The sequence below is a fragment of the Scleropages formosus genome, chromosome 6 (genome assembly GCF_900964775.1).
Source record: "Scleropages formosus chromosome 6, fSclFor1.1, whole genome shotgun sequence".
Taxonomy (NCBI): Eukaryota; Metazoa; Chordata; class Actinopteri; order Osteoglossiformes; family Osteoglossidae; genus Scleropages; species Scleropages formosus.
Window position 1 is genome coordinate 16,475,845 of NC_041811.1, and position 26,895 is coordinate 16,502,739.

The window sequence follows — 26,895 nt, forward strand, 5'->3', positions numbered from 1 at the left end:
ACGAATATATGTGATGTACAAGAAATTTTACGTTTTGTATTTCAAAGCTATATTGCCATTAGTAAACACAAAAGCAGAAGATAGACCTGTTTCCCCATCCCTCAAGCCCCTTTGTTATGCACGTGCAGACAGCATTGGAACTGTGAAGGTCAAACAGCAAGGCTTTTTTGACTATGGATTGGATTCAACTTGGGCTTGGGAAATGAGATCCTTATGGAGGAACAAGAGCAGCTTTTTAGGCAGTGCATTGATTGTCCGCACCACCACCGTGACAGTATAACTTTACAGTTCACTGCTGAGCATGTTGGCTCAGCCTTATTGCCTTTTAATTTTGACTCAGGAAGGAGTTTCATGAGTATAGATAATGTAAGTGCTTTTCATAACAGTAGGAGCTTCCTTATATGAAATACAAAGATAATACAAGTTAAATGTTACATACTAAACATTCCTGAGTCTTCAGAGCACTTCCCTGTAAAATTGTTTGTAAATCAACAATCTCCATCTGTCAGTGTCTTGTTTTATATATTAATGTAAAGAGTATTGATGGTTTTTCTGATATGCGAACAGAAAAATTAAAAATTTCTGTTTAAAAAGCTTTTTCATTCCCACTTATTGAACAAATCCAAATTTGCAATAAACATAGCTAACATTTACATATCCTACCCCTGTAACTGTTTGGTACGAGGAGCTATTTTTCAGCTTTAGTTCATTCTCTTTGTAATATATTCACCTTTTCTAGGGCTGCAATAAAATAATGTAGGTATTCACAGAAGTTTGTCTTGGTTAAACCAAAATTATTTCTTAGGTGACTGAAACTTACAGCTCTCTCATCTGAATAAATATATCCAACACCCTTTTACACAACCATTTCTGGAGCTGAGTTGGACTAATATTTGTGGGAGATCTGTCCTGAGTGTAACAAGAGACCATCATGATGATTTTTTTAGCATCCCCAGGCATCTTTTAACATCTCTTCAGATATGGAGAGGATGGAATACAAGTACATTTTAAAATAAAGATGGAATCAATCTTCTGAATGAAAGGCAGGGATTTTAATCTTGGGTATCATGAAGCTAACTTGATAGTAACACATGGATTCCTGCCTAACCTGGAACCAAATACTCATTTAATTGGTGCAACCCATATTTTGAAAGTTTATAAGTTTTATTCTCTCAGCTTGATTCTGATTTATTCTTATAAGACAGTGAAGCCTTTTTTAAAATCTGATGGTACATCGTGTGCTGAAATGAATCAAAGGAACATGGCCCAAGTGATCCTGCATAATAATGAAAATGGTGCAATGGCTCAACCATCATAATAAAAACAATGAATATCATATTGCAGTTGTGTGCTCTTCTCTGTAACATTGCCCTTACACTCAGATCTGGATGGCTGTGGCAGAAAGGCAAAAGGACCAGTGGGACTGGTCAACTTGAATGTTGCCGAACCTTTGCACCCAAGGGAGCAGTCCAGAGCAGGATCATTTGTCAGCTAATGGAAGCAGCTGTAGAACCATTGTTGTTCAGTCACATTAGGCAGTGCCAAGTAGGATGACTGGTGCTTCCTGAAGCACTGGCTAACCTTCTGCTAGCTTACCTGCTTTTTAGACATGCCCCTTGTTGCATAAAATATGTATCCTTGCTTGCAGTAATTCTTTGAATTACTTCTGACAGCTGCCTGGTGATAGTAGTCCTTTTGCCGAACATGACCTGCTCCTATCAGAGGTATTTCATTTTAGTAATCAGAACTCAAATTGTGTAGTAACAAATACAAGTTAGTCAATTGTGAATGAACATAGGACACGTTTCTCTGAAAGTGTATTTTTTTTTGTACAGGTTAACTGGAAGACAACATCCAGTGCAAAGTTATATTGTGCAAAGTTGCTGTAGTCCAGGACCAATCCTGGAAGCCTGGGTACACTCTTTGTGGGATGCCAGTCCATCACAGGGCAATCACTTACACACTCAATTCACTCATATGTAGACACAAATGCATCGACTGCAGCTCCAGCTGGAAGATGTATATGGTCAAAATGCCTGTCTTTAGCAGTTTAGTTATTTGTGATTATCACAATGATTTGAATAAAGCCAAAAAGGTTGTTTTAACACCATTTAGGTTTTACAGTACAATCTGGGGGGAAATACCTTGAGTCTTACTAATTACATTTCTAAAAATACAAGAAAAAAACAGTGATTTCATGGTTGATGTAAAACCCAATTTTACATTAATCTCTTCTGGGTGGAAGGAAAAATGTTAGATCTAGATCAAATGTGGCACCAAGGATGCTATAACCAGGTGTGTTTGAAGATGCAAAGATGGGTCTTTGCTTTCATACTGCTCCCCCCGGGATTTCAGTTTGATCTCCTTTATACATCATGTGGGCAAACAGGCGTTGAAAATCTTTTACCTTTGATCCATCTCTAGGTGTATTGAAGTGTTGTTGGTGCAGCATTAGGGCTCGTCCTTGTCTAGGATTAAACAGGTTTAATCCTGTACAAGAATTGGGCTGCTGTAGATCAGAGATGGTCAGAGTGCCTTACAGTGGGTCTTGCAGTTTGAGTTCAGGTACACAATGTTCAACAGGGGAAGATCTTAACGTAAAAATTTAAGTGGTGAAACTGTCAAGGGTCATTGGTTAAAATTTATGTAGCTGTTCACCGACTTGTGATTTTTTTTTTTTTTTTTTTTTTTTTGCCAATAGACTTTTTTGAGAAATGTTTAAATTATTTTTTTTGTCAAAAAAAGATGTCTGACATACCAATTCAAATGGCATGCCAAAGCATCATCAACTTAGTATTTGCAACTGCGCCAACAGAGGGCAGTTGCAAATAAGTGTTAAGTTTTTCAAAAGAATAGGGAAGGTGGAAAAGAAGGAAACGGAAGGTGAAGAAGCTGTAGACAATCGCATGCCTTCTACGTATACCAGTTTTGAGTTGTCACTTTGCTGCCTCTCAGTCACCCTAACCTCTATGTACAGGTTGTCTGTGCTTTAAGTTAAATAATGTTCAACGCTGTTTTAAAATTTCTTGTAATTATGCTTTTTGTCATTATTAGTTAATTTCATGTGACATGGGGTAAAAGAAGGTATCGAGGAGTCACGGGTGAGCATCAACACCCTGTTTGAGCTCTGGCCAGGCTCCTTTATTAGGCTTTCTTATTTACACTGTCAAATTTTTCTTTGGAGCTCAAAATACCAAGGCTTTTGCACAAAGCATCCTGGTTCACCAAGGGGAGATGCTGTCTGGAATTTGCTTAATGGGAGAGACACAGTCCACAGAATTTCTGTTTTCATGTCTGAATAATTCCCATCACCTCCCTCTAGGCTTTGTATCAACGCCAGTAATAATGGAATCTGTCTCTCGTGTAGAACTGAAAAAGGGAGGTCAGCTGACATTTACCTTCACATGTATACATTTAGCAAACTGTTTTCTCCTAAGAAATGTACAACTCTGGGTTAATGAGCACATATTTCCCCAAGAAACAGATATGCAGATTATTGAAGTACAGTCACTCAGTCCTGTACTACCATTTCTGCTCTGGTTCCTAATTAAGTTTGTAAATTGGGGAACAGCTGTAGTGCCCTTTAACTTTGTAAGCAGGTTTGTCTTAAATATCTGACATTCATATATATATTTAAGACAACTTTCAGTTTTCCCCTGCTGAATGTTTAAGACAAGGGTCAGTTTATGGTATTCAAATAAACAGAAAATGCTAGATTTACATGATAAGGCACTTGTGATAATTCTACAATTTAATAACTGAAGGTGGGCACCTTAATCAAGGGTACTATAGCAGAAGTGGGGGTTTGACCCAGGTCCTTTCTGGGTTAAAAGGACCTTTGATTCCAGGGTCTACAGTACTGGCTACTCCCCCATCTTGATCACATTTTATAAAAACTGCTAAAGGATTCTTAAATCCCTCTTTTAAAAGACTGAGGGAGGAAAGTGTATTCACAGTAATATTGTTTTCTGAGTGACAGCATTATAAAGCAGTGTCAGTGTTTATATGTTAGGACAACACATTTTACTACTATTACATTTATTTATTTAGCAGATACTTTTCTCCAAAGTGACTTCCGATGAACTCTGTCAGCCGACACACCTTATTCACCAAGGTGACTTACACTGCTAGATACACTACTTACAATGGGTCACTAATCCATACATCAGTGGAAAATACTCTCTCTGTCACTTGCACATTATGGGTGGACCTGAACAGCATGTCTTTGGACTGTGGGAGGAAACCCACACAGACACAGGGAAAACATTCAAACTCCACACAGACTGAGAGATCGAACCCATGTCCTCTCTAATAGAATGAAAATGTGCCACAAGAAACTGCTGGTAAATATTTGTACATCATTAGTCTCTCCTCATTGATGGATTTGGGGAAGTTTTCCTGGGGTAAAGCAATTCTGAATCCTTTGAAATTTAAGGAACAAATTAATGTATTTCCCAGAATGATTTCACTTGCAAAACAGTCTGAGGTGGAGTTGGAATGTAAGCAGAGAAGGATTCAGGTGGTGGACAAAAACAGCCATGGGACAGCTAGTAGCGTAGTGATTAGAGCTGCTGCCTTTGGACTCAAAAGTTGCAGGTTTGAATCTCACCTCTGGCTATAGTACCCTTGAGCAAGGTACTTACCCTAAATTGCTCCAGTAGAATTATCCAGCTGTGGAAATGGGTAAATAATTGCAAAGCGACTTAACATTGTAATTTGCTTTAGAGAAAAGTATCAGCTAAATGAATAAATATAAATAGATTCCTGGAGTAAGGACAAAACATCTGAATCATGAGCAGCCGCAGGAAGGGAAAGGTATATATGAGTCAAAGATGTAGGGCAAGATATGGGAGATTGTTGATTTTAGGAGGCCACTCATCAATTTGAAATCTGGGGCATTTTTGCATGGTGGTGGAAAACTCAAGTGGGAAATTACATCTGCCTATATTTAGCTACACACTGGACTTGGAAGAAAAAAATTCGGAGCAAATTGAGCAAGATGCTGATAATGATTCTGAGAGCTCTGTCATGTCACAGCATTATTAGTGTTCAGGAGGAGAGCTCTGTAATCCTGAGATGCATGGGGGAAATTACAGGAGGAAACAAGCAGCACTGTCATCAAACTGGTGTTTAATTAGTCAATATACCATCAGTAGAGAGAGGACTGGGTACAGAAAATTGAGTCAAGAATTAGGACTGAGTCACTTCATGGCATCTCCTCGGCCACCCTTCAGCTTTTGGCACAGGAGGAAGGAACAAAGATGACAGTACATTTTAAAAATATTTACCAAAAAAGTTGTCATAAGTGGAATATACGTATAATTGGTTTGGATCTGATCACAGTGGCTGAACTGGATTTGAGGATAGTGAAATGATGAGAGCGTAACAGTGTAAGAGACTTTGGGTAAAGTGCTAAACTGCATAGAGGAAATCAACAAATTTTTTTTGAAGTGCTAGTTTTTTTTTTTTTTTTTTTTTTTAAATTTAAATTACTCGTGCGATGAACATTGGTGCATATAGTAAAAGAAACAAACTTAAGAGTCACATGTCTGCAACTATGTCTTTCTCCTAATGTAATGCACAAATTGTATTTTCTCTGAGATGTACGTCGCTTTGGAGAAAAGCGTCTGCTAAATGAATATATGTAAATGTAAGCGGACTAAACTTATTTTAAATTTGCAATGTTTTAGTACTCTTACACAAGTCACTTTTGATCACTGCTTACTTTTGTTTAGTATTGGAGCTCTGACTGGCTTCTGTGTTGTCATCTAGATATTATGACTTTTTCTACTTGCTTTATTTCTCATTCTCTTTTTACGTTAGCAGTTTCTGCTTCTGCTGACAATCTGAACCCACCTACAAATCATTTGTCATAAACATCCACTGAAGCTGGAAGGCATAAATAGCCTTGGTAAAAATATTAGCCCCTAACAACTCTTAATTAAAATGACCCCCAGTACATCTGATATGTGTCAACATGAGAAAGGCAGTATGCTAGTTCATTCTGGTTAAACATGAGTTTCACAGTTTTCCTACTGCTACTGTGAAAAAACAAAACTTCCTTTTTTTCAGACATTAGAAACCACACACTTGTAGCAGTTTTTCTGCACATTCAGATCACAATTTCAAGACTGCAATCTGTCTCAGCTTTCAGTGTTACTGTGGCTAAGGTGTAAGAGACACTTGTTTACATTATGCTTCTTTTAAAGTCACTCCTACTATTAATAAACCTCTATTCTTTTTGATTCATTGGTACTAGTTTCATTAAGCTTAATTTGTTTTTGCATTTAGTGTAATGTCCTTTTAAAAATGTTTTGTCCTTATACAAAACATGTTTTTCTGAGAACTACACGAAGAGACAATTTGCACCCATTAAACATGTCCGTATTAGATAAGAGCAATGGCAGGAATGCAGACATCGTCAGAGGTCCCTCTGAACAAGGGTGTGTCACGGAAGGAAAAACTAAAGATGTTCTGGCCTCTTGCTGTAAAAGGGCTTGCATGAATATTTGCACATGAAAGAGCTGTCCAAACACAACTTGGCTCACCATGTGCTGGAATAACTGATTGTGCTTCTGCTTTAGGAGGTGCTGAAGCAGCTGCAGGGAAGTATTGATGAAGAGTCCATCGAGTCCTCAGGACAGATTGATCTTCTGGAAAGACTGAAAGGTGGGCTACCAGCTCTTTTGATTGACGTGATCTATCAGATATCATGTCTGAAATCTCCTTCAAAATGGAAAGGCTGTTGAGATTTGGTTGGTTCCCATACTTTTGTAAAAGATTGACATTTTTTGATGCATTGTCATGTTACATTTGTTTTTTTTCCCAGATCTTAAGTTTGGTTTTATACAAAACTATATATTTTGAGTTAATCTTATCTTGATTTATAATACATTTATTTATTTAGCAGACACTTTTCTCCAAAGCAACTTCCAACAAACTCTATGTAGTGTTATCAGCCCACACACCTTATTCACCAAGGTAACTTACACTGCTAGATACATTATTTACAATGGGTCAGTCATCCATACATCAGTGAAACACACTCTCTCTGTCATTCACACACTATGGGTGAACCTGAACAGCATGTCTTTGGACTGTGGGAGGAAACCAGAGCACCAGGAGGAAACTCAGCAGACATGGGGAGAACATGCAAACTCCACACAGACTGAGTGGGGATCGAACCCACGTCCTCTCACACCGTCCAGGCGCTGTGAAACAGCAGCACTACTCGCTGTTCCACCATGCCACCCACATAGCACACAATGCATTGAACTGAACTTCATACATTAGTTTTTTGTTCTGTGTTATGTATGGATGACCTTCTGAAACTTCAGAGTCAACCTTCTTACAGTTTGTATGTGTCTTTATCCAGAAATCAGCCTGGACCCAAGCAACTTCTCAGGTGTGAAGCTGAGGTCCAAGGCTTCTGTACGCTTGTATGACAGCTGTGACACCTCTGTGTCTGGGCAGTCTGGAGACAGCAGCCCTGTCCCTGTTGGTTCCTTTCCGAGGCGGGGCGTAATGCACGGGACCCTCGATAGTGCCAGTTGTCTGGAGGAACTAGAGAAAGAGAGGTGAGCAAGTCCAATGGTATGATTTTGTGTTTGATACTTTTCCCCATTGCATGTGAACCAATACAGGAATGTAATACATATTTCAAGACAACAAAAGGTAGTTCATGTTACCAGCGCCCCTTTTCATAATTTTTTTTGACTTTATGTTCATTATGCATGCATTTCTCAGTTTGGCTTTAGAATTATCAATCCATTCTTCATTCAAAACCATGTGCAGCAAATTGGCTTTTTTTTCTTTTTTTTTTTTTTACTGACAATGGTGCAGTGCTAGAAAAGTTTAGACACACACACACACACTTTCTGAACCGCTTGTCCCATATGGGGTCGCGGGGAGCCAGAGCCTAACCCGGCAACTCAGGGCGTAAGGCTGGAGGGGGAGGGGACACACCCAGGACGGGACGCCAGTCCGTCGCCAGGCACCCCAAGCAGGACTTGAACCCCAGACCCACCAGAGAGCAAGACCCGGTCCAACCCACTGCGCCAATGCGCCCCCCAGTTTCGAAACAAGTTTAGAAAAAAAGGTTATATTTGGGCAATCATTGCATGGATGGAACCAGAACTGTGCTGTTATCTTCTGATATCAATCTCATGAAATTCTCTTCACTGTTTGAATTTTTTTTGTCTGATAGTTATGCAAAGCTGAATTTATGACCTTCTTATTTCATTACATAAATGCTCATACTTTGTAGTAGGAGATCAGTCATCTGTGCACAAACTGCATTACTTCTGGGCCTGTACCTTTGAAAAGGCATGCATGACATTTCTCTGTGAACTTCAAGCAAATGCAGCCAAACTGTAAAACCTGCCAAACAGCTGAACTTAGGTATTTGTTATGTTCAGTGTGGACTGCAGGGGTGGAGGTGAGCCTTTGCATGAATGTCGTTGTTAAAGAAAGACATAAACTAAATGCAGCTTTCTTGTGCAGTTTTGTTTCAGTTTCTAATTTGGGCTGTTTTTTTCTGCTAGGTCTCTGCTGATGGCAGAACTTGAGAAAGAGGAAAAAGAGAAAGATTGGTACTACACCCAGCTACAGAACCTCACTAAAAGGATCGATAGCCTTCCCTTAATGGAAAGTGTGAGTGTTTTGTGTCAAAGGTGCAGCAGGCCAGTGAAGCTGCCTCCCATTTATTTATTTTTTGTGTCACTGGGCTCCTATATGTATGATAGTTTCTACTGTGGAACACTAATGCAAACTGAAAAAATGCTACATATAGTGAAAGAGGATATAGTGGTAATACACTTCCTCTAACAAATGATCTAAAATTTAATGTCGACTGGGCTAGTGCGACAAAAGCGAATGAGAAGAATGCAGACCTATTCAGGTTCCCATAATCTTGCATCAACATGTAAGGATCCTTGGTAAGTTTAGATTTTTGACAAGAAGTGTCCTGGTCCCGACTGTCATTTGAATGTTTTTCCTGGGAGCTTAACATGAATTGCTTCTGCAAATATTAGATTGTACAAATGTGTTCTGTAATTGAGTGACAAAGCTATAGTATAACAACCGGGTTGGCTTGGTACCTTCTTAACCCTCTGTCAGTAAAGAAGCTGGACTTGTGACAAAAATGTTACATTTAAAGAAAAAAAAAATGGTTTAAAACATATGTCTCATCCTGATAATGTACAGTCCAAAGAATATCACTGCCTGGTCTTTTGCAGGATATTGCACAGTATGATGCAGAAAATATAAATTTGTGCAATGTTGAAAAGTATATTTTAGGCCCCAATATTTTAAACAATAAAACTACTGGTTTTCAGTTCTCGCTGCAGACGGACATGACTCGCAGACAGCTGGAGTATGAGGCCCGTCAGATCCGAGCTGCCATGGAGAAACAACTGGGAACGTGCCAGGACATGGAGAAGAGGGCCCAGGTATGGAATTACAGTGTATTTCTTTAGCTGCTGTTTTAGAAGCATCTTAGTGGAGTTGTATTGACATTACTTTATTTCAGTTTATTCTTTTTAAGGGTGTTCTGGTGTAGCAAAAGATTAACAAAAACCAGTTGAAAATAAAGGTATTTATCTAGTTTGTGTCAGTTTGTGTCATTGCCAGTTTGGACACTGAGCAGCTTTCTCAATTATTACCATCCTGGTTTTCAGTCCATAGCTCGGTTCATGCTCTTAAATATAATGTCTGTCGTACCATCCCTCGGATTCTGTGAATGACTATCATCCTTCATCATGTGCAGACAAACACTGATGTATGAACTCATTTTGGCTGTCAAGAGTAAATGGAGCATTCGAAATATTATGAAGAGGCTTTAAATGGAAATCTGGAATAAAGTTTTGCATCAACATGTCTGCCCCGAAAGAATGTAACAGTTTTAAAAAATTTGAACATCAAGCTATTACACAGAGTAAAAAAAAAAAAGACTGAAGTCCTTTCTATTCAGAAAGTTTTTTGTTCTGTATCTATGCTAATCTTATGCATAATGGACATTTCAGGTGAGAGTATCACGCATCCAGAAGATAGAAAAAGACATGCTTCGCATCCGCCAACATTTACAGTCTCAGCCAGCAGATTCAGAGGTATGCATCAGTCTAAATTTACCATAGTTGGAGTAAACAGTACAGCAGAGTTGTTGTTACAAATGTTACCTATATTACGATGGTTGACTCTGAAGATAAGATTCGGCTACTAAGGAGCTGTTGGGAAGAGCACTGTCCCAATTTGAAAGTTATTGAACCCTGATTTGAAATGATACCCCAAGCTCTTAGTTTATATATAACCATGTTCATGTGCTTTAACACATTTACATTTATACAGGAGAAAGAGAGAATGTGTGATTCTTAAGTTTAATTAGTTTCCTTCACCATATGTACTGGTGTTCATCAAACAAGTAACTGCAAAAAACACATTTTAACTGTTGTACTCCCTGAAATGGATTAAATTTGAGCCTTTTTCAATTCATAGCAAAAGCTCTAGAAAACCACCCCATTTTAAAAAGGGTACTGTATTTGATCATATTAGACTTGATATAGGAAATTAGTCAGTTTCTCACCATATTGTATAAATTGATCATTCTTTTTTCGTGGCATTTTAGTGTTATTTCCTATTTTTAAAGCCACGTGAGTCAGTTCTTTGTCAGCAGCACTTATAGTTAAAACAGTCCTTTTCAGGAAAGTGTCAGGCATTTTCATTGTCTGCATCCAATTCTCGCCTTCTGTTGATGTAATGCACTCATTGTATTTTTTTTTTTTTTTCTCTCTGAGATGTACGCCACTTTAGAGAAAAGCATTTACTGAATGGATAAATGTAAAGATGTAAATGAAAGAAAGAAAGGCAGAAAGGGAAGGCCATTTGTAGGAGAATAGATCTCATGGGGCACATTGCATTTCTTTTCCCTTCTGCAGGGCTGAAGTGTCATTTACTTAGGTCAGCAGCAGCTCCTGATGATGTTACTCTTCCTGTATTTTGACTCTGCTCTGCAAATACCGAGCCTCAGAGGCCTTCCTTGTCTCACTTTACTCTCCTGTAGGTACCTTTGCCCAGCAAACAGCCAACTTTGCCTGATTGTGAGAGAGATGTTGATGGAGAGCAGGCATCTGGTGACTCTGCTACGGCTCCCCCATTGTGCAGCCAGGTAGGAAAATGGGAGCCATTGGTCGGTGTGGTTCTGTAACTATGCAGCAGAAGAGTGGGGCTTGAGGGTGCTGTGCTTCATGATCCAGTGCTTATCACCTGCAAACCTGACCTGATTCTGCCAATACTAGTGTATTTCAGCTCCTCCCCCTCAGATTGACTTGATTCTTATAACTACGAGAAATATTTCAGAATGTATCCTGGTAATAAAAAAATCTTGGCTAAGATTTGTTTTTGTGTATTAGTATAACTTATAAATTCAATCCAGCATGCTGTAGTTAATCTGAAATTCACAATAAGTATAACCATGTATTAAAATGCTTTTGTATGTACTGCGTTGAGGAACCAAGTGTATGTAGTTTCATGATGAAGAAACAACTGCACACATGATACGATATTGATTGGTTGTTATTTTTTAGTTTTTATCCATTATTTGATCATTAACTTATGGAACACAGTATGATACTGTTTTACATTGTCAGGTGCAATGGTCAGGCTGTTGTCATCATTTATGATGCAGCCTCATTTGTAAATGCAACCTAGAATTGCATCGACATTTAATTGACGTCTAGCGCATTTCAGTAAGGGAATTAACAAGTACTAAATACAAGGGGTTGTATTCACACTTCTTTGGCGGATAGTCGTTTGTGAACTGGTGGATTGAAAATTTTTACAATGGAGATTAATTTGTTCTGTGCTATTTTGATGGAATAGCGAGTGGTGGACTAACACGAGTGGACTTGTATCTATTTTTGGTAAATTGGTTCTGCTTGGCAAACAGGCTTTTTGTTCTGTTTTTTGTTTCACAATAGGGAAAATCAAGAAGTGTTTTCAGCCTAATTTCAATATTTGAAACTGATGTTGTCTTCTCAGGGGTCAGGTACTCGAATGGACCATGAAGCAACAAGTGATTTAAGCTGTGGTGGTAGTTACTCTGTCCCACGCAGACTGACAAGTCACCTTGGTACCAAGGTAACCGAAGATTACAGGCCTCAGGTTGCTGCTTTGCATTTTTCTAATACTGTACATGTAACAGTTCTGTGCTTGTCTTTATTTCGTGATTCAGAAAGTTGCACGCTTGTGGTACAGTGCTGTATATTTGAACTGCAGCAGTTTGGTTTAAAATTTAGCCATTGTAATTATTACTGAAAAGTACATGCAACATTTCAGACTCATCATGGGACAACCACAATACATAATTTAACACACACAATGTATATATGATATCTTTATTTGCCGTACACCATTGTATAATGCTAGTTCCTGCTCTGTTACTTGTATAGTTGAGGATATCTATAATTTAATTTGATTCTCATACTTTTTTGTGTTTTCTTTACCTTCTGCCTGTCACCAGCTATATAAACTGGTCACTTGCATATATAAAAGCAGGACATGCTAACCTGTCCTGGGCTTATCCCTAGGTGGAAATGGTGTACTCGCTCCTGTCCATGTTGGGTACCCATGACAAGGACGACATGTCACGTACATTATTGGCCATGTCCAGCTCCCAGGACAGCTGCATTGCCATGCGCCAGTCGGGCTGTCTGCCACTGCTCATCCAGCTGCTTCATGGCAACGACAAGGACTCAGTGCTGCTGGGCAACTCGCGTGGCAGTAAAGAGGCCCGGGCCCGGGCCAGCGCTGCCCTACACAATATCATCCACTCACAGCCTGATGATAAGCGAGGCAGGCGAGAGATTCGTGTGCTGCACCTGCTGGAACAGATCCGGGCCTACTGTGAGACCTGCTGGGAGTGGCAGGAGACCCACGAGCGTGGTGTGGACCAGGACAAAAACCCCAGTGGGTGCTGCATGTTTTCTGTCGCAGTGGAATTTCTTCGTTAGCGTCAGCGTTACTACTTTGAAATGAGTTTGGTGTTTGCTCTGAAGATTTAGAAATAATTGAATAGGTTTCTTGCTTTTCCTGTTCCCTCCTGTTCCCTCCAGTGCCCTCACCAGTGGAGCATCAGATTTGCCCTGCAGTATGTGTCCTCATGAAGTTATCCTTTGATGAAGAGCATCGGCATGCAATGAATGAGCTAGGTACTTGTTTGCATTAAATAAGCTGCAAAAGGACACAAGGAAAATGTATAGATTTTAAAAAAAGACTACAGGATATTAAATTTTGAATGTTAAATCAGCTTTTTTAAAATTCACTCTTCTTTCCTGTTTTCAAATTGGAATTTTATTCCGGGGATGACTCAGCCCTGCTTGGCACTGTATTTAAAAGGTTTTTTTTTTTTTTTTTTTTCTTTGCTGCCAGGGGGTGAAAACTGAAGTTTAAAATGGTTAATTTCACCTCAAGAATTCTCACCCAGAGTATTCTGAGAGTAGTTATGATAACATAAACATAGTCCAACATATGTTTGTTTGAACATCACTGTGGATTCACTGCAGTTTTCAAGTGTTTAAAACTACCCCTCGTATACTTTCCTCCTAATAATCAGGCTGAAAATTTGTCACGTTTGTAATTGTCAGCTCGTTACTGCAGTTCAATGAAAGCTTATTACCACAGCTCAACCGATGAACGCATTCGCGACTGACTTGATTTGATTTTGTCTTTTAAAATTGCTATCAATTAAAAACTTAGCAACAAAGTTGTCCAAGGATTTATTTGGTAGTTAGGTTCACTAAAAGAATAAATCTATAATCCGTTAAAAAATCTGTCCAGTCAGTCCCAGGTGTTGACTGATTCACCCCATAAATATTGCAGTTTTCTTCAGCTACTGGCCACTTTAAACTTCATCTACACACTGAAGAGTTTAATAATGGACATCCCCTGGTTTACTTAATGCCTAGGTTTTTGAAAAATATTAGATTTCAACATTTTTATTGACTTTGAACTACATTAAACTTAAAACTAATTATAACAAGTCAATTGCAGAATAAGATATCTTCATGAACTTCTGTTCACTGCAAATTGTTGAACATTATAAACAACTGTGTTTGTCGTCATGTTATTGGTCTCGGACATTCATAGATACCAGGCACAAGATGTCAACACAGTGGAAATGAGCTGAGTGAAGTCAACCCCACACTCTTATAGTGTTTTGATACAGTTTGCTGGCAAGTAATGGCTATGTCCAGACATATAATGGTCTCTTTCGCCTTAAAACAGAAATTTTAGAAAAGTGATAATTGACTAAAATGTTCTTTAAAATAATCAAAAAACATCTTTGTAAATTTGTAACTCACATTTGTAACACTAAAAACCTGTGTATTTTTAAAATGGTTAAGATTATTCTGTCATAGTGTCTGTATGCTGAAAATGCTATTTCAGATGTTACTGACAGTAGCAACTTGATGTGCAAATGATATCATATAATATGAACTGAACTAGTACTGTATGAAAAGATTCTACCCAATCACAGAACCCAGTGCTAGTGTGAATACAGAGGACTGCTGGGAATAGTTTGCTTTGAGGCAACTGTGACTCACCTATCACTCTGCAGCATCCCAGACCGGGCTGAAATTTCCAGTGTGAAAATCCCTTTAGATAATAGCAAATAGCACTGTGCATGACAAATTGAGAACTTCAGAAGCATGTAATTTTTGCTCGGTGCTTTTCTTTTCAAGGGGGGTTGCAAGCAATAAGTGAGTTGCTGCAGGTGGACTGTGAGATATATGGGCTAACCAATGACCACTGCAGCGTGACACTTAGAAGATATGCTGGAATGGCCCTAACAAACCTAACCTTTGGAGATGTGGCCAATAAGGTGGGTTATTTCAAACAGGTTTAACCCACTACCGGTTTTGACAGGGTGTACTTTCCAATTAACAATTTTCTCTTCACCTCTTTCTTTTTAATACACAGGCAACTCTATGTTCTATGAAAGGCTGCATGAGGGCGATGGTAGCGCAGCTGAAATCAGATAGTGAAGATTTACAGCAGGTAAAGTAGCCATACTTTCTTTTAGCTGCACTTGATTAGAATATGGTCTTTAATAATAGCTATGTAATAATAAACAAGTTTAATTTATTATGCAATGCTATTTTTATAGGTTATAGCTAGTGTTCTAAGGAATTTGTCATGGCGTGCTGACGTAAACAGTAAGAAGACTCTTCGTGAGGTTGGAAGTGTGAAATGTTTAATGGAATGTGCCTTGGATGTCAAGAAGGTATTTTTTTTGGCTTAGAAATATTTTTCCAAATATATTTCTTAAGTGGTAATGAGATTAAAGTTTTAAATCAACTAGTTTCAATAGTTTTTCTAACTTTGTTTTTGCAATTTCCTTCTGTCTTTAGGAATCAACACTAAAAAGTGTTCTAAGTGCCCTGTGGAACTTGTCGGCACATTGCACTGAAAACAAAGCAGATATTTGTTCTGTCAATGGTGCATTGGCTTTTTTGGTTAGCACGCTAACATACCGAAGCCAAACCAACACCTTGGCAATTATTGAAAGTGGAGGAGGTATCCTGAGAAATGTGTCAAGTCTCATCGCTACAAATGAAGATCATAGGTATGTGCTTCTTAATGTCTAATTGTGTAAATATTTAACTTTTCTATACCTAAGGTAGTCTTTCAAAGCACTTTTGGTATGATTCTGTACTTTCCAGAGTGGAATTTGCATTTTGCATTGAGGTGACAGTTTAGCCACCTCTCCAGCCCTTTTATAAAATTTTAATTGATAGCACTTTTTAATTTTGTCAGTTTGCCTGTTGTTATTGCTATTAAAATGTCCTGAAATTTTTTTTTTTTTTTTTTTCCCCCCCCTCTTCATGATCAGGCAAATTCTGAGAGAAAACAATTGCCTCCAGACTCTGCTTCAGCATCTGAAGTCACACAGCTTGACAATAGTCAGCAATGCATGTGGAACACTTTGGAACCTATCTGCTCGAAATGCAAAGGACCAAGAAGCCTTATGGGACATGGGAGCTGTCAGCATGTTGAAAAACCTCATACACTCAAAGCACAAGATGATTGCCATGGGAAGTGCTGCAGCTTTAAGGAATCTAATGGCCAACAGACCTGCCAAGTACAAGGACGCCAACATTATGTCTCCAGGATCTAGCTTACCCTCACTCCATGCCAGAAAACAAAAAGCTTTATTTGAAGAGCTAGATGCGCAACACCTTTCGGAGACTTTTGATAACATTGACAACTTAAGTCCTAAAGCTTCTCACAGGAACAAACAAAGACACAAACAAAATGCATATGGTGAGTTTGTTCTAGACTCTGGACATCACAATGATGACAGTGTTTGCAGGTCAGAGACTTTTAATCCTAACATGCCCTCTCACACACCTTATGCAAACACTCAAGTTGTACCTAATTCATCATCTAGAGAAGGCAGAGGCAGTTCAGAAAGTTCAAAGGCTGACAAGGATAGAAGCCTTGACAGAGAACGAAGAGCTGGCGTATCAAGTGGATTCCACCCTTCAGATGACACTTCAAAAAGAACTGCTATGCAAGCATCATCAACCACTGCACAGATTGCCAAGGTTATGGAGGAGGTAGAGAGCATGTGCATTAGTCAAGATGACAGAAGTGCCGGGAATACAATGGACACACGATCTGTGCAAGAGGAAATTAATACTGTTAGGCATACACCTGCCATTCATGCTCATTTAAACCCCTACAACTTTAACAAGCCAGAGCACAGTAACAGAACTTGCCAAATGCAAAAAATTGAATATAGAGCATCTAATGACAGTCTTAACAGTGTGAGTAGTAGTGATGGCTATGGTAAAAGAGGTCAAATGAAACCTTCCATTGACTCTTACTCTGAAGATGAAGGGAAATGTTGCATCTACAAGAAATATCCTGCTGACCTAGCCCATAAAATTCATAGTGCTAATCATATGGAGGATGCCGATGGTGATCTGGATACTCCAATTAATTATAGTCTGAAGTATTCAGATGAACAGTTGAACTCTGGCCAGCAAAGCCCAAGCCAAAATGACAGGTGGGTTAGAGTTAAGCATCTTGGGGATGATGTAAAGCGGACAGATCAGAAATCTGGGCAGTCTCAAAATCAGGGTTATCCTATTTACACAGAGGCAGCTAGTGATACTGACGAAACACAGAAATCATTTCAGTCAAGGTTTGTGTCACCAGAGTGCTCTGGTGCATTTCGATCTAGGACCTCCAACTCTGAGCAAAGTAGTTCCTGTCTGGGAATAAATAAGATGATCAGCCAGAATATGTGCACTGTTAAAGATTATAGTGATGACAAATCAACCAATTTTAATGAGCGATTTTCAGCAGAAGAACAACAAGAGGAGGATCAGCCAACGAACTACAGCATAAAGTATAATGATGAGCATCATGTGGAACAACCTATTGACTACAGCTTAAAATATTCGGAAAACTCCTCCCAAAAAGTAATGTTTAGCCATTCAAAATCCTCTTCTGCTCAGAGATTAGAAAAAGACAATCTAACTCAGGGCAATATGACAACATCTGTAACATCATTAAAGAATTCAAGCAGACAAAAACAGCTTCATCCACCTCAAACACGATCTGGGCCAACACGGGTTATCCAAAAGACTTCAACTTGTAAAACTCCATCTATTAATCAAGAAACTCTACAGACATACTGTGTTGAGGACACACCGATCTGTTTTTCACGTGGCAGTTCTCTATCTTCTTTGTCATCTGAGGAAGATGAAACAGAAGTCCGTAAACGATCCGTGAATGCTGGCGCTAACTATTCAAATGTACCTGTTTCTGAGAAAGAATCTTCTGGCATTTTAGTTACAGATCAGCATAATGCTGAAAGCCAGTCCACTGTGCAGTACATCCGAATGAAACCTCAGAGAAATCAAAGTTCCTCTGTGTCCATATCAGAAGGATCAAGACATAAAGCTGTTGAGTTTTCATCAGGAGCTAAATCTCCTTCTAAGAGTGGTGCTCAAACACCTAAAAGTCCTCCAGAACATTATGTACAAGAGACACCACTTATGTTTAGCAGGTGTACTTCAGTAAGCTCCCTTGATAGCTTTGAAAGTCAGTCTATAGCTAGCTCGGTACAGAGTGAACCGTGTAGTGAGATGGTTAGTGGAATCATTAGCCCAAGCGATCTTCCTGATAGTCCTGGGCAAACAATGCCTCCAAGTCGAAGCAAAACTCCCCCACTTACACATCCTCATCCAGCTCAGATGAAACACAAGATAAAAGTAACTCCTCAAAATGACAAGAGAGATTTGACTCCAAGACATGCGGCTGTGAGTTCTGCTGTTCAGAAAGTTCAGGTACTCCAGGACAATGACACATTGTTGCATTTTGCCACAGAAAGTACTCCAGATGGATTCTCCTGTGCATCCAGTCTAAGTGCTCTAAGCCTTGATGAGCCTTATATTCAGAAGGATGTTGAACTTCAGATTATGCCTCCAGTTCATGAAGACGACCATGGAAATGAAGGTGACCCTGAAAAAGATGAATCTGTGGAGGCAAGAAGCCCAGATAAGGCTAAAATACCTTGCCAACCAGAAAAGGACATACTTGATGACTCTGATGATGATGATATTGAAATATTAGAAGCTTGCATAAACTCTGCTATGCCAACTAAATCATCGCGAAAACCGAAAAAGCAATCGCTCACACCTGCATCAAGAATACCCCCACCTGTTGCTCGTAAACCAAGCCAGCTTCCTGTATATAAATTACTTCCATCACAGAATCGAGGGCAGCAGCAGAAACACGTGAGCTTTACGCATGGAGAAGATATGCCTAAGATATACTGTGTTGAAGGAACTCCCATTAATTTTTCGACTGCTACGTCTCTGAGTGATCTTACTATTGATTCTCCACCAAATGAGCTGGCAAGTAATGAAAACTCTGTTCATACTGTGGAACCTTCCTGTACTCAGAGAGAAGTTGTTCTAAAGGGGAAAACCACAGAAGTCAAGAGCCCTGGTCAAAGTCCTTCTACCTCAAAGTCAGTTGTAGATGAGAACAATGAAGGGGATGATATCCTGGCTGAGTGTATCAGTTCTGCAATGCCGAAAGGTAAAACTCATAAGCCTTTTAGATTAAGTAAAATTGATCAAGGGCAGCATCTGTCAGCCTCTCCTGCTACTTTAGTCCAACAAGAAATGGAAAAGAAGAAACCCACATCTCCTGTGAAACCAATACCCCAAAGCAATGAATATAGATCAAGAATGTTAAAACGGCCAGAGCCTGCCTGCAGTTTTAATCCAGGGACCACATGTCCAGATAAAAATGAAACAAAAAAACAAGACTTAAAGGCTGCTTCAGGAGAGCTAACAGAAAAACATTCAAACATTGATGAGAGAACACGTACAGGCTTTACTTTTGATTCACCACATCATTATACACCAATTGAGGGAACTCCCTATTGCTTCTCACGCAATGATTCTTTGAGTTCATTAGATTTTGAAGATGATGATGCTGATTTCTCAAAAGAAAAAGCTGAACTTAGAAAAGAAAAGGTGCAAAACAAAGATTCTTCAAAGAATACCAGCGAGGAAACTGTTAACCAACAAACTGAAAGCAGGAAACACACATTACAGGTGGCTCCTTCAAAACCTCTGCAAAAACAGGGAAATTTTACACAAACATCCAAAGAAATTGCAGGACCAATCTCAGATGAGAAGCAGAACTTTTCAATCGAAGATACACCAGTATGTTTTTCGAGAAATTCCTCACTTAGTTCACTGAGTGACATTGATCAAGAAAATAACAACAGAAACTCCCATCAGAAAGAAAACATAACTCAGGAAGAAACCTCAAGGCCTCAAGCTTCTGGTTATGCTCCAAAGGCCTTTCATGTTGAAGATACCCCTGTGTGTTTTTCAAGAAACAGTTCACTTAGCTCTCTTAGCATTGATTCTGAAGATGATCTTTTGCAAGAATGTATAAGTTCTGCCATGCCAAAAAAGAAAAAACAACCCCTTAGAACTAAAATGGATGATTCTCGGGAGAGTGGTGATAAAAGCATTTGTGGAATTTTAGCAGAAGAGCCAGATCTAACACTTGACATCCCAGACACACATAGTCCTGTTTCAGAGCAGGCTCTTTCACCAGATTCAGAATCTTTTGACTGGAAAGCTATTCAAGAGGGTGCAAATTCCATAGTTAGTAGTTTACACCAGGCAGCTGCTAGTCTTTCTCGACAAGGCTCTTCTGACTCAGATTCAATCCTCTCTCTTAAATCTGGTATATCAATTGGATCTCCATTCCATATTACTGCAGATCAAGAGGAAATGAAAGAGAAAACTTCAAACAAAGGCCCTAGAATACTGAAACCAGGAGAGAAGAGTACTCTAGAATCTAAAAAGAAAGAAGAAGAAGCCAAAGGCCTTAAAGGGGGTAAGAAAGTTTACAAAAGCCTCATAACAGGCAAAGCACGTACAAGTCTTGACTGTGCATCTGCTCAGCAAAAGCAAGCTCCGGGTCCCATGATCTCCCGTGGAAGGACAATGATTCATATTCCAGGGGTGAGAAGCAGCTCACCCAGTACCAGTCCAGTTACTAAAAAGACACCATCTAAGGCAACTGCCTCAAAAGCATCTTCACAGGTTCAGACCAGTGGCAACTCTCGTGGTGTAAAACCACCCACAAAATTAGACTGTAGCCTGGCCCCTAGGCAACCCAGTTCTCAAAGTGGATCTAGTAAAGCCTCTTCTCAGTCTGGCTCAAGAGACTCCACTCCTTCTAGGCCTTCTCAGCAACCATTATCTAGACCTGTCCAGTCACCAGGTCGCACGTCTGTTTCCCCTGGGAGAAATGGTATTAGTCCATCCACAAAGCTATCACAGTTACCCCGCACTGTGTCTCCTAGCACAGCTTCAACCAAATCTTCAGGATCTGCTAGAATGTCGTATCCTTCTCCTGGTAGACACTTGGGTCAGCAGCCTCCAGCAAAACAAACTGGTTTTCCAAGAAGTACTAGTGGAATTCCAAGAAGTGAATCTGCTTCTAAAGGTTTGAATCAATCTGGAGCAACAGGACCTTCAAAAAAGGCAGATTTGTCAAGGATGTCATCTACAAAGTCCAGTGGAAGTGAGTCTGATCGATCTGAAAAACCTGTCCTAGTTCGACAGTCAACTTTTATTAAAGAAGCCCCCAGTCCAACACTAAAACGAAAGCTGGAAGAATCTGCATCATTTGAATCTTTGTCTCCATCTCCTAACCGATCCCAGTCTCAAACACCAGTCTCAAGCCCATCTTTGCCAGATATGTCCTTGGCTTTGCCCTATCAAGGCAGCTGCTGGAGAAAATCTCCTCAAGGAAATTTGTCTGATAATGGTGATGGAAAATCTCTTAGAAGACACGACATTGCACGTTCCCATTCTGAAAGCCCTTCAAGGCTTCCCGTTAACAAGTCTGGGACATGGAAACGAGAACATAGCAAACATTCCTCCTCCCTCCCAAGGGTGAGTACCTGGAAACGAACAGGAAGCTCATCTTCTATCCTCTCTGCTTCTTCAGAGTCAAGTGAAAAAACAAGGAGTGAAGATGAAAGGCAGACTTTGAGTCCTCCTCAAAAGCCAGTGCAAAGTGATGGGGGTCCAGCTTTAAGGGGAACATGGAGGAAATTTAAGGAAAGCGAAATTCCTTGTTTAATGGATAATGAGCCCCAGGATATATCCAAGGATGAGGATTGTCTTTCAGTGGGACATCAGATGATCACTGGAGGGTCAAAAATGGAAGATGTGTGGGTGAGAATCGAGGATTGCCCTATCAACAATCCTCGTTCTGGGAAATCTCCAACTGGAAATATACCGCCAGTTATTAGCAGTATGTCTGACAATGTACCTGCTACAAATTTTGATGAAAATGAGATGCAGAGTAAACAATTCTCAGTCAAAGAAAATTCACCTGTCCCTACACCTAGTCTTGAGAAGAAGGTTACGGATTTTAAAACAACTTTTAACAACCCAAACACCACATCAGAGACACATGAAGTCCCAGTTGCGGAACGTACTCCTTTCAGCTCTTCCAACTCGAGCAAGCATAGTTCCCCAAGTGGTGCTGTGGCAGCACGAGTGACACCATTCAATTATAACCCTAGCCCTAGAAAGAGCAGTGCTGATAGTACTTCCCATCGACCTTCCCAGATCCCAACTCCAGTGACCAGCAGCACAAAGAAAAAGGACTCCAAAGGTGAAAATGCTGAGCCTAGTGGATCATATATAGTGACATCTGTTTGACTCTTTCATGATCATGCATAATCCTGGAACCATTTTGGACAATTTTGGCCATACTTTTAGACCTGTTTCAAAGGAAAAAAACCTAGGATATGCATATTGATGATCATTTATGCTCCTAGAAATACTTCAACAATAATTGAGAAAACAAGAAGCATGTATATAGTTTTATTTTTGAGGGCTACTGTCATTGAATGCTTATTTAAGGCACAGTGTTGGCTAGTAGAAATGTGGCTGGCACATTTATTGGGGCAGTTTGAGTATTGTAACAGTATTTTAATTTGTACAGTACAGATTTTGATTATGAATTTAATTTAAGTCCATTATGATCTTTTCTTGCTTTATAAATAATCAGTTAAAAATATAGTTGGGGTGTGGTATACATTAAATGGACTGAAAATCTAATGTTTTTGCTTTAATGACTAAACTGATTATTTATAAATGACATGGAACCAGTTATTGTTGCAAATAGTTTTTACAACTTCCCTTTCTGCTCCTGCATGCATTCATCTGATGGTTTGTTTTTGGAATTAACAATTTCTGTTGTCAAATGATGTGCATAGGTAGCATTTGTGTAATCCTTTTACACTTTGTGTGTTTTCTGGAAGTATGGAATTGTAATCTTTAAAATTATTTTACATCTGGTGAAGATTTTATCTGAAAGTAGACCATGTGCTATGCGGTTAAATTGTATTCTGTCAAAGTGAGAAATTTGTTCTTAATGGGTTTTAGTCTCCAGACTAAATGAACGTCTCAAGAACAAATGATTACATTTGGTTTTGGTGTTGATCTAATTTTTTACTTTTTTAATCAATTAAATGACTATCATTGCAGCACATTACTTGATGAGATGCATATTGTTATGCCAAAAGTTTTAAGTCACTGATGGAAATGTTTTTTTCAAACAATGGTGGATGGTTGGTTATTTAAGAAAAAGATGGTGCAAACTGTAAAGCAACATAATAAACACAGATTTTTTTTTTGGTGCCATTCTGGTTATGTTTAATTAGCAGAATTGGACCTTGCACACAATGAAAGTACATGAAAATCTGAGAGCTTGACAACCGCCCTCATAAACAGAATAAAGCATCCATTGAGCATTATGTTCTTCGTGATATTGAAACACATGATTCAGCACTGCCCATCATTTTGTTATGATTAGGGTTTGTCCATTTGGGTTTTGCATTCAACTGGAATTTTACTAGATTGATTGTTTAATGGTAAGTATTGAGACAGCTACGTGAGTTATGTAATTCTTCTGAAATATATTTTGACAGACTGTATGATCATTACTGCAAACATGCTCTGGCTGGCAGAGTATTTGATCAGTTTTTTCAGTGGATATTTTTGACCGTGGCTAAGTGCATCAGTAGCACGGTGTATGGAAAAACCAGCAGCCTTCAAGCTACTACCCCATGTCTTTTACCATTATACTACCTGCTTTGCACGTGCTGATTCTTTTATGAAGTGGCATAAAAGAATGCCAGCATTATGAAAAGATAAATGTCCTTCATTCCTTTGTGAAGTTATGGTTAACTGTAAAATCTAACAGTTGTTGAACAGAGCAATAATAAATTGTAGCAACATCTCAATGAAACCAGCTAACGACACTAATCTGCACGTGTTGTTTTTCCTCAAATCACATATTTTACTCTTTCACTCAACATAAGGCTGAAATGACTATGGTCCAACATTTGACCTGCTAGTAAAATCTAATGAAGTGTTTCTTTTATGATGGTTACAGTATTTCCCTCTGGGATTAATAAAGATTCATTCTTTTTTCTTTTAGACAACTTTTGAATGACTGATTATGAATAAAGATGTATCGTATGAAATGTCAACATAATTATGACAGAGAAAATTTTAGTAGACAACAATTGGGCCACATTCTAATTTACTGCAGTTTAATATTTTTGCAGTCGTAGTACTGCTTTGTCTTGTTATGCTTTATCTATTTGATCGAGTGAACAGTTTGTTGACTGTTCTGAACACTGTCAGAACTCTAGCCTCCTTGCTATATGTTGTTTTTAAGGAAACAACTTTCTTCACAGTGAATCACTGGAACTTGGCAAACTTTGAGGCATTAAGGTGAAAATGTGTTGAAGTGCAAAGTTTTTGTTGCTTACTGCAACATTAATACACAGATTCCTAAAACTGTATGGCTTTAGGTTGCAAGACAAATTTCCTTGCTATCCACTTAGAATTAACATGTAACTAAGAACAGCTGCCTGTATTGGCTGCCACTGAAGATTACAAGGCTTTAGTTCTAGGATTCAAGCTTAAATGGCTTTTGAAAGCCATTGTTTAAGCTGCCACTTGCACAACTCCAATAGTCAAAAAATCCTGTAATTAAAAAAAACAAACTTAGAAGGCCAAATAAACTACTTTGCATTATCTGCTGTATGTATTCACAAAGCAGAGCTGTGATTCACACTCTACAGGCAATTCAGTTCATTTGAAACAGTATTTGCCCTGTGGGAGGAAACTGAAACACAGTCCTGTGAACATGAGAACATTCAGACTCCCTAAAAACTGGGCTGGATTCAAACCGATGTCTGAACTCTCAGTTCAGGAGTTGTGAGGTACCAGCAATATCTCCTGCACAACCATCCCTTGCCAAGCAAATTAGCCTCTGGCTACACGTGGTAGGCATTTTACATATTTGGTAAAGGTTTTTCTAATAGGAAGAAAAAACACATGCCAAGAAATTAGAATTGGTACCTTCTAAATTAGCCTGTGATCATATCAAGAAGGGATAATTCTCAGGATAGAAAGTTTCTGGTTTTTCATTTTTCCACTTGTGTCAGAGATGGAGTCAAGCTGCTGGAGAACTAAATAGTTGTTTTGTTGCCTGCTATGTTTTGCATTTTTACGCACCAACTCCAGTTTCAAGTTTATTGTCATAGATACAGTACCATGTACATGTATCATGAAATTCTTCTTGAATGCTTCTCCACAGACCATGGACAAGGACAGAGACAGTGGAAATACTGCACAAACAAAACAGTGACAATGACTGAGTATTGCAACAGCAATAGCAATAAATAATGGTAACAGTAGTAACAATAATACCAGTTGACAACCAGAGAACTCAGAATGAGAATAAAAATGCTTAATGTCACAGTGTAATTTACCAATGTGCTTGGGTGGAGCAGTCCAACTCTAGTTACTAAGGGTGGCACATTGGTTAGCGTTGTATATTCTTACAGCAGTGGGGTAAAAGCTGTTCCTGTACCTAGCTGTGCAGGTTTGAATAGACCTGAGCCGTTTTGCAGACGGCAGGGAAGAGAAAAGTGCCCATGCAGGGTGACTATGATCTCTAATGATGCACATCGTCTCTCTGAGGCAGTGTGTGGTGTAGGTGTCTTGGACTGCTGGTAGCTGTGTGCCCATGATTTCCTGAGCCGTTTTGACCACCCTCTGTAGGACTTTCTTGTCCTGTATGGAGCAGCTGCCACACCAGGATGTAATACACCCTGTGAGGACGGACTCCACAGCACACCTGTAGAAAGTGGTGAGGACTTTAGTGGACATCCTGGCTTTCTTCAGATGCCTGAGGAAGTGGAGACGTTGATGGGCCTTTTTTGATGGTTCATGCTCAGTCCGTGTGAGTTTGGCAGTGAGGGTGACCCCTAGGAATCTGAAGCTGTTGACCCTCTCTACAACGTCCCCTCCTATGCAGATGGGCGCATGACCCGTATCCTGTCTCCTGAAGTCAATCACCAGCTTCTTAGTTTTACTGACATTGAGAGACAGGTTGTTGTCTTGGCACCACTCTCTCAGGAGCCTCACCTCCTCATCGTTGTTGGTGATCAGACCCACAATGGTGGTATCGTCAGCAAACTTTATGATGGTGTTGGAGCTGTGCCTGACCACACAGTCATGTGTGAACAAGGAGTATAGCACCGGGCTCAGGATGCTTCCCTGTGGAGTGCCAGTGTTGAGGATCAGTGGGGAGGAGGTATTACAGCCAATCCGCACACGCTGGGGTCTGTTGGTGAGGAAATCCAGGATCCAGTTGCACAATGTGGCACTCAGTCCAGCCTTAGTAGTTTCTGGATCAGCTTGGTTGGGATGACTGTTAAATGCTGATCTATAGTCCACAAATAATAGCCTTGCATATCAGTTTTTATTATCCAGGTGAGACAGAATGGTGTGAAGTGTGTGTGATATTGCATCTTCAGTGGATCTGTTGTGGCGGTAGGCAAACTGCAGTGGGTCCAGAGTGTCTGGGAGGGTGTCCTTAATTTACCTTATTTTACATCTTGGTAACTGATGAAACACTTAAGAAAGAAACTCCTCAATCAATGACGAGGGGGGAATGTCAGGTTTTTTCAGTGATCCAAAAATATCTGCCTACATTTTTCCATCTACCCAGCAAATCAAAATGTGTTTAAATGCCTGAACTCAGTCCACACCTCAAAGCCCTCATCTCAACTTTGCATCAAGATTTCAAAATAGTTTTTTCAACTTGATCAAATTCTGAAGGAAATGTTGAATCGGAGAGCATAGCTGATCCAGTTTTCAACGAAGATTATGGCACAATACCATAAAAATCTTAAAAGGAAATGTTTTTTGGTCTCATTGTATGATTTTCTCTGAAGAGGGTATATCAGCAAGT

General features: G+C 39.4%; 1 protein-coding gene across 3 annotated transcripts in view; it reads left to right on the plus strand.

The window, feature by feature from the left end:
• Window positions 1–23,338, plus strand: part of apc (APC regulator of WNT signaling pathway) — a 39,962-nt gene extending 16,624 nt beyond the window's left edge. For 2 of the 3 annotated variants that reach the window (XM_018736837.2, XM_018736838.2), the window contains exons 3-16: window positions 6,585–6,669; window positions 7,376–7,577; window positions 8,544–8,652; window positions 9,336–9,449; window positions 10,023–10,106; window positions 11,057–11,161; window positions 12,034–12,156; window positions 12,582–12,960; window positions 13,107–13,202; window positions 14,736–14,875; window positions 14,974–15,051; window positions 15,161–15,277; window positions 15,405–15,619; window positions 15,887–23,338. In XM_018736837.2, the coding sequence (XP_018592353.2) occupies window positions 6,585–6,669; window positions 7,376–7,577; window positions 8,544–8,652; window positions 9,336–9,449; window positions 10,023–10,106; window positions 11,057–11,161; window positions 12,034–12,156; window positions 12,582–12,960; window positions 13,107–13,202; window positions 14,736–14,875; window positions 14,974–15,051; window positions 15,161–15,277; window positions 15,405–15,619; window positions 15,887–22,277 (8,238 nt within the window). In that variant the 3' untranslated portion in view covers window positions 22,278–23,338. The remainder of the gene's footprint in view (window positions 1–6,584; window positions 6,670–7,375; window positions 7,578–8,543; window positions 8,653–9,335; window positions 9,450–10,022; window positions 10,107–11,056; window positions 11,162–12,033; window positions 12,157–12,581; window positions 12,961–13,106; window positions 13,203–14,735; window positions 14,876–14,973; window positions 15,052–15,160; window positions 15,278–15,404; window positions 15,620–15,886) is intronic. The other variant, XM_018736839.2, reaches the window with a different exon arrangement.
• The last annotated feature ends 3,557 nt before the right edge of the window (window positions 23,339–26,895 follow it).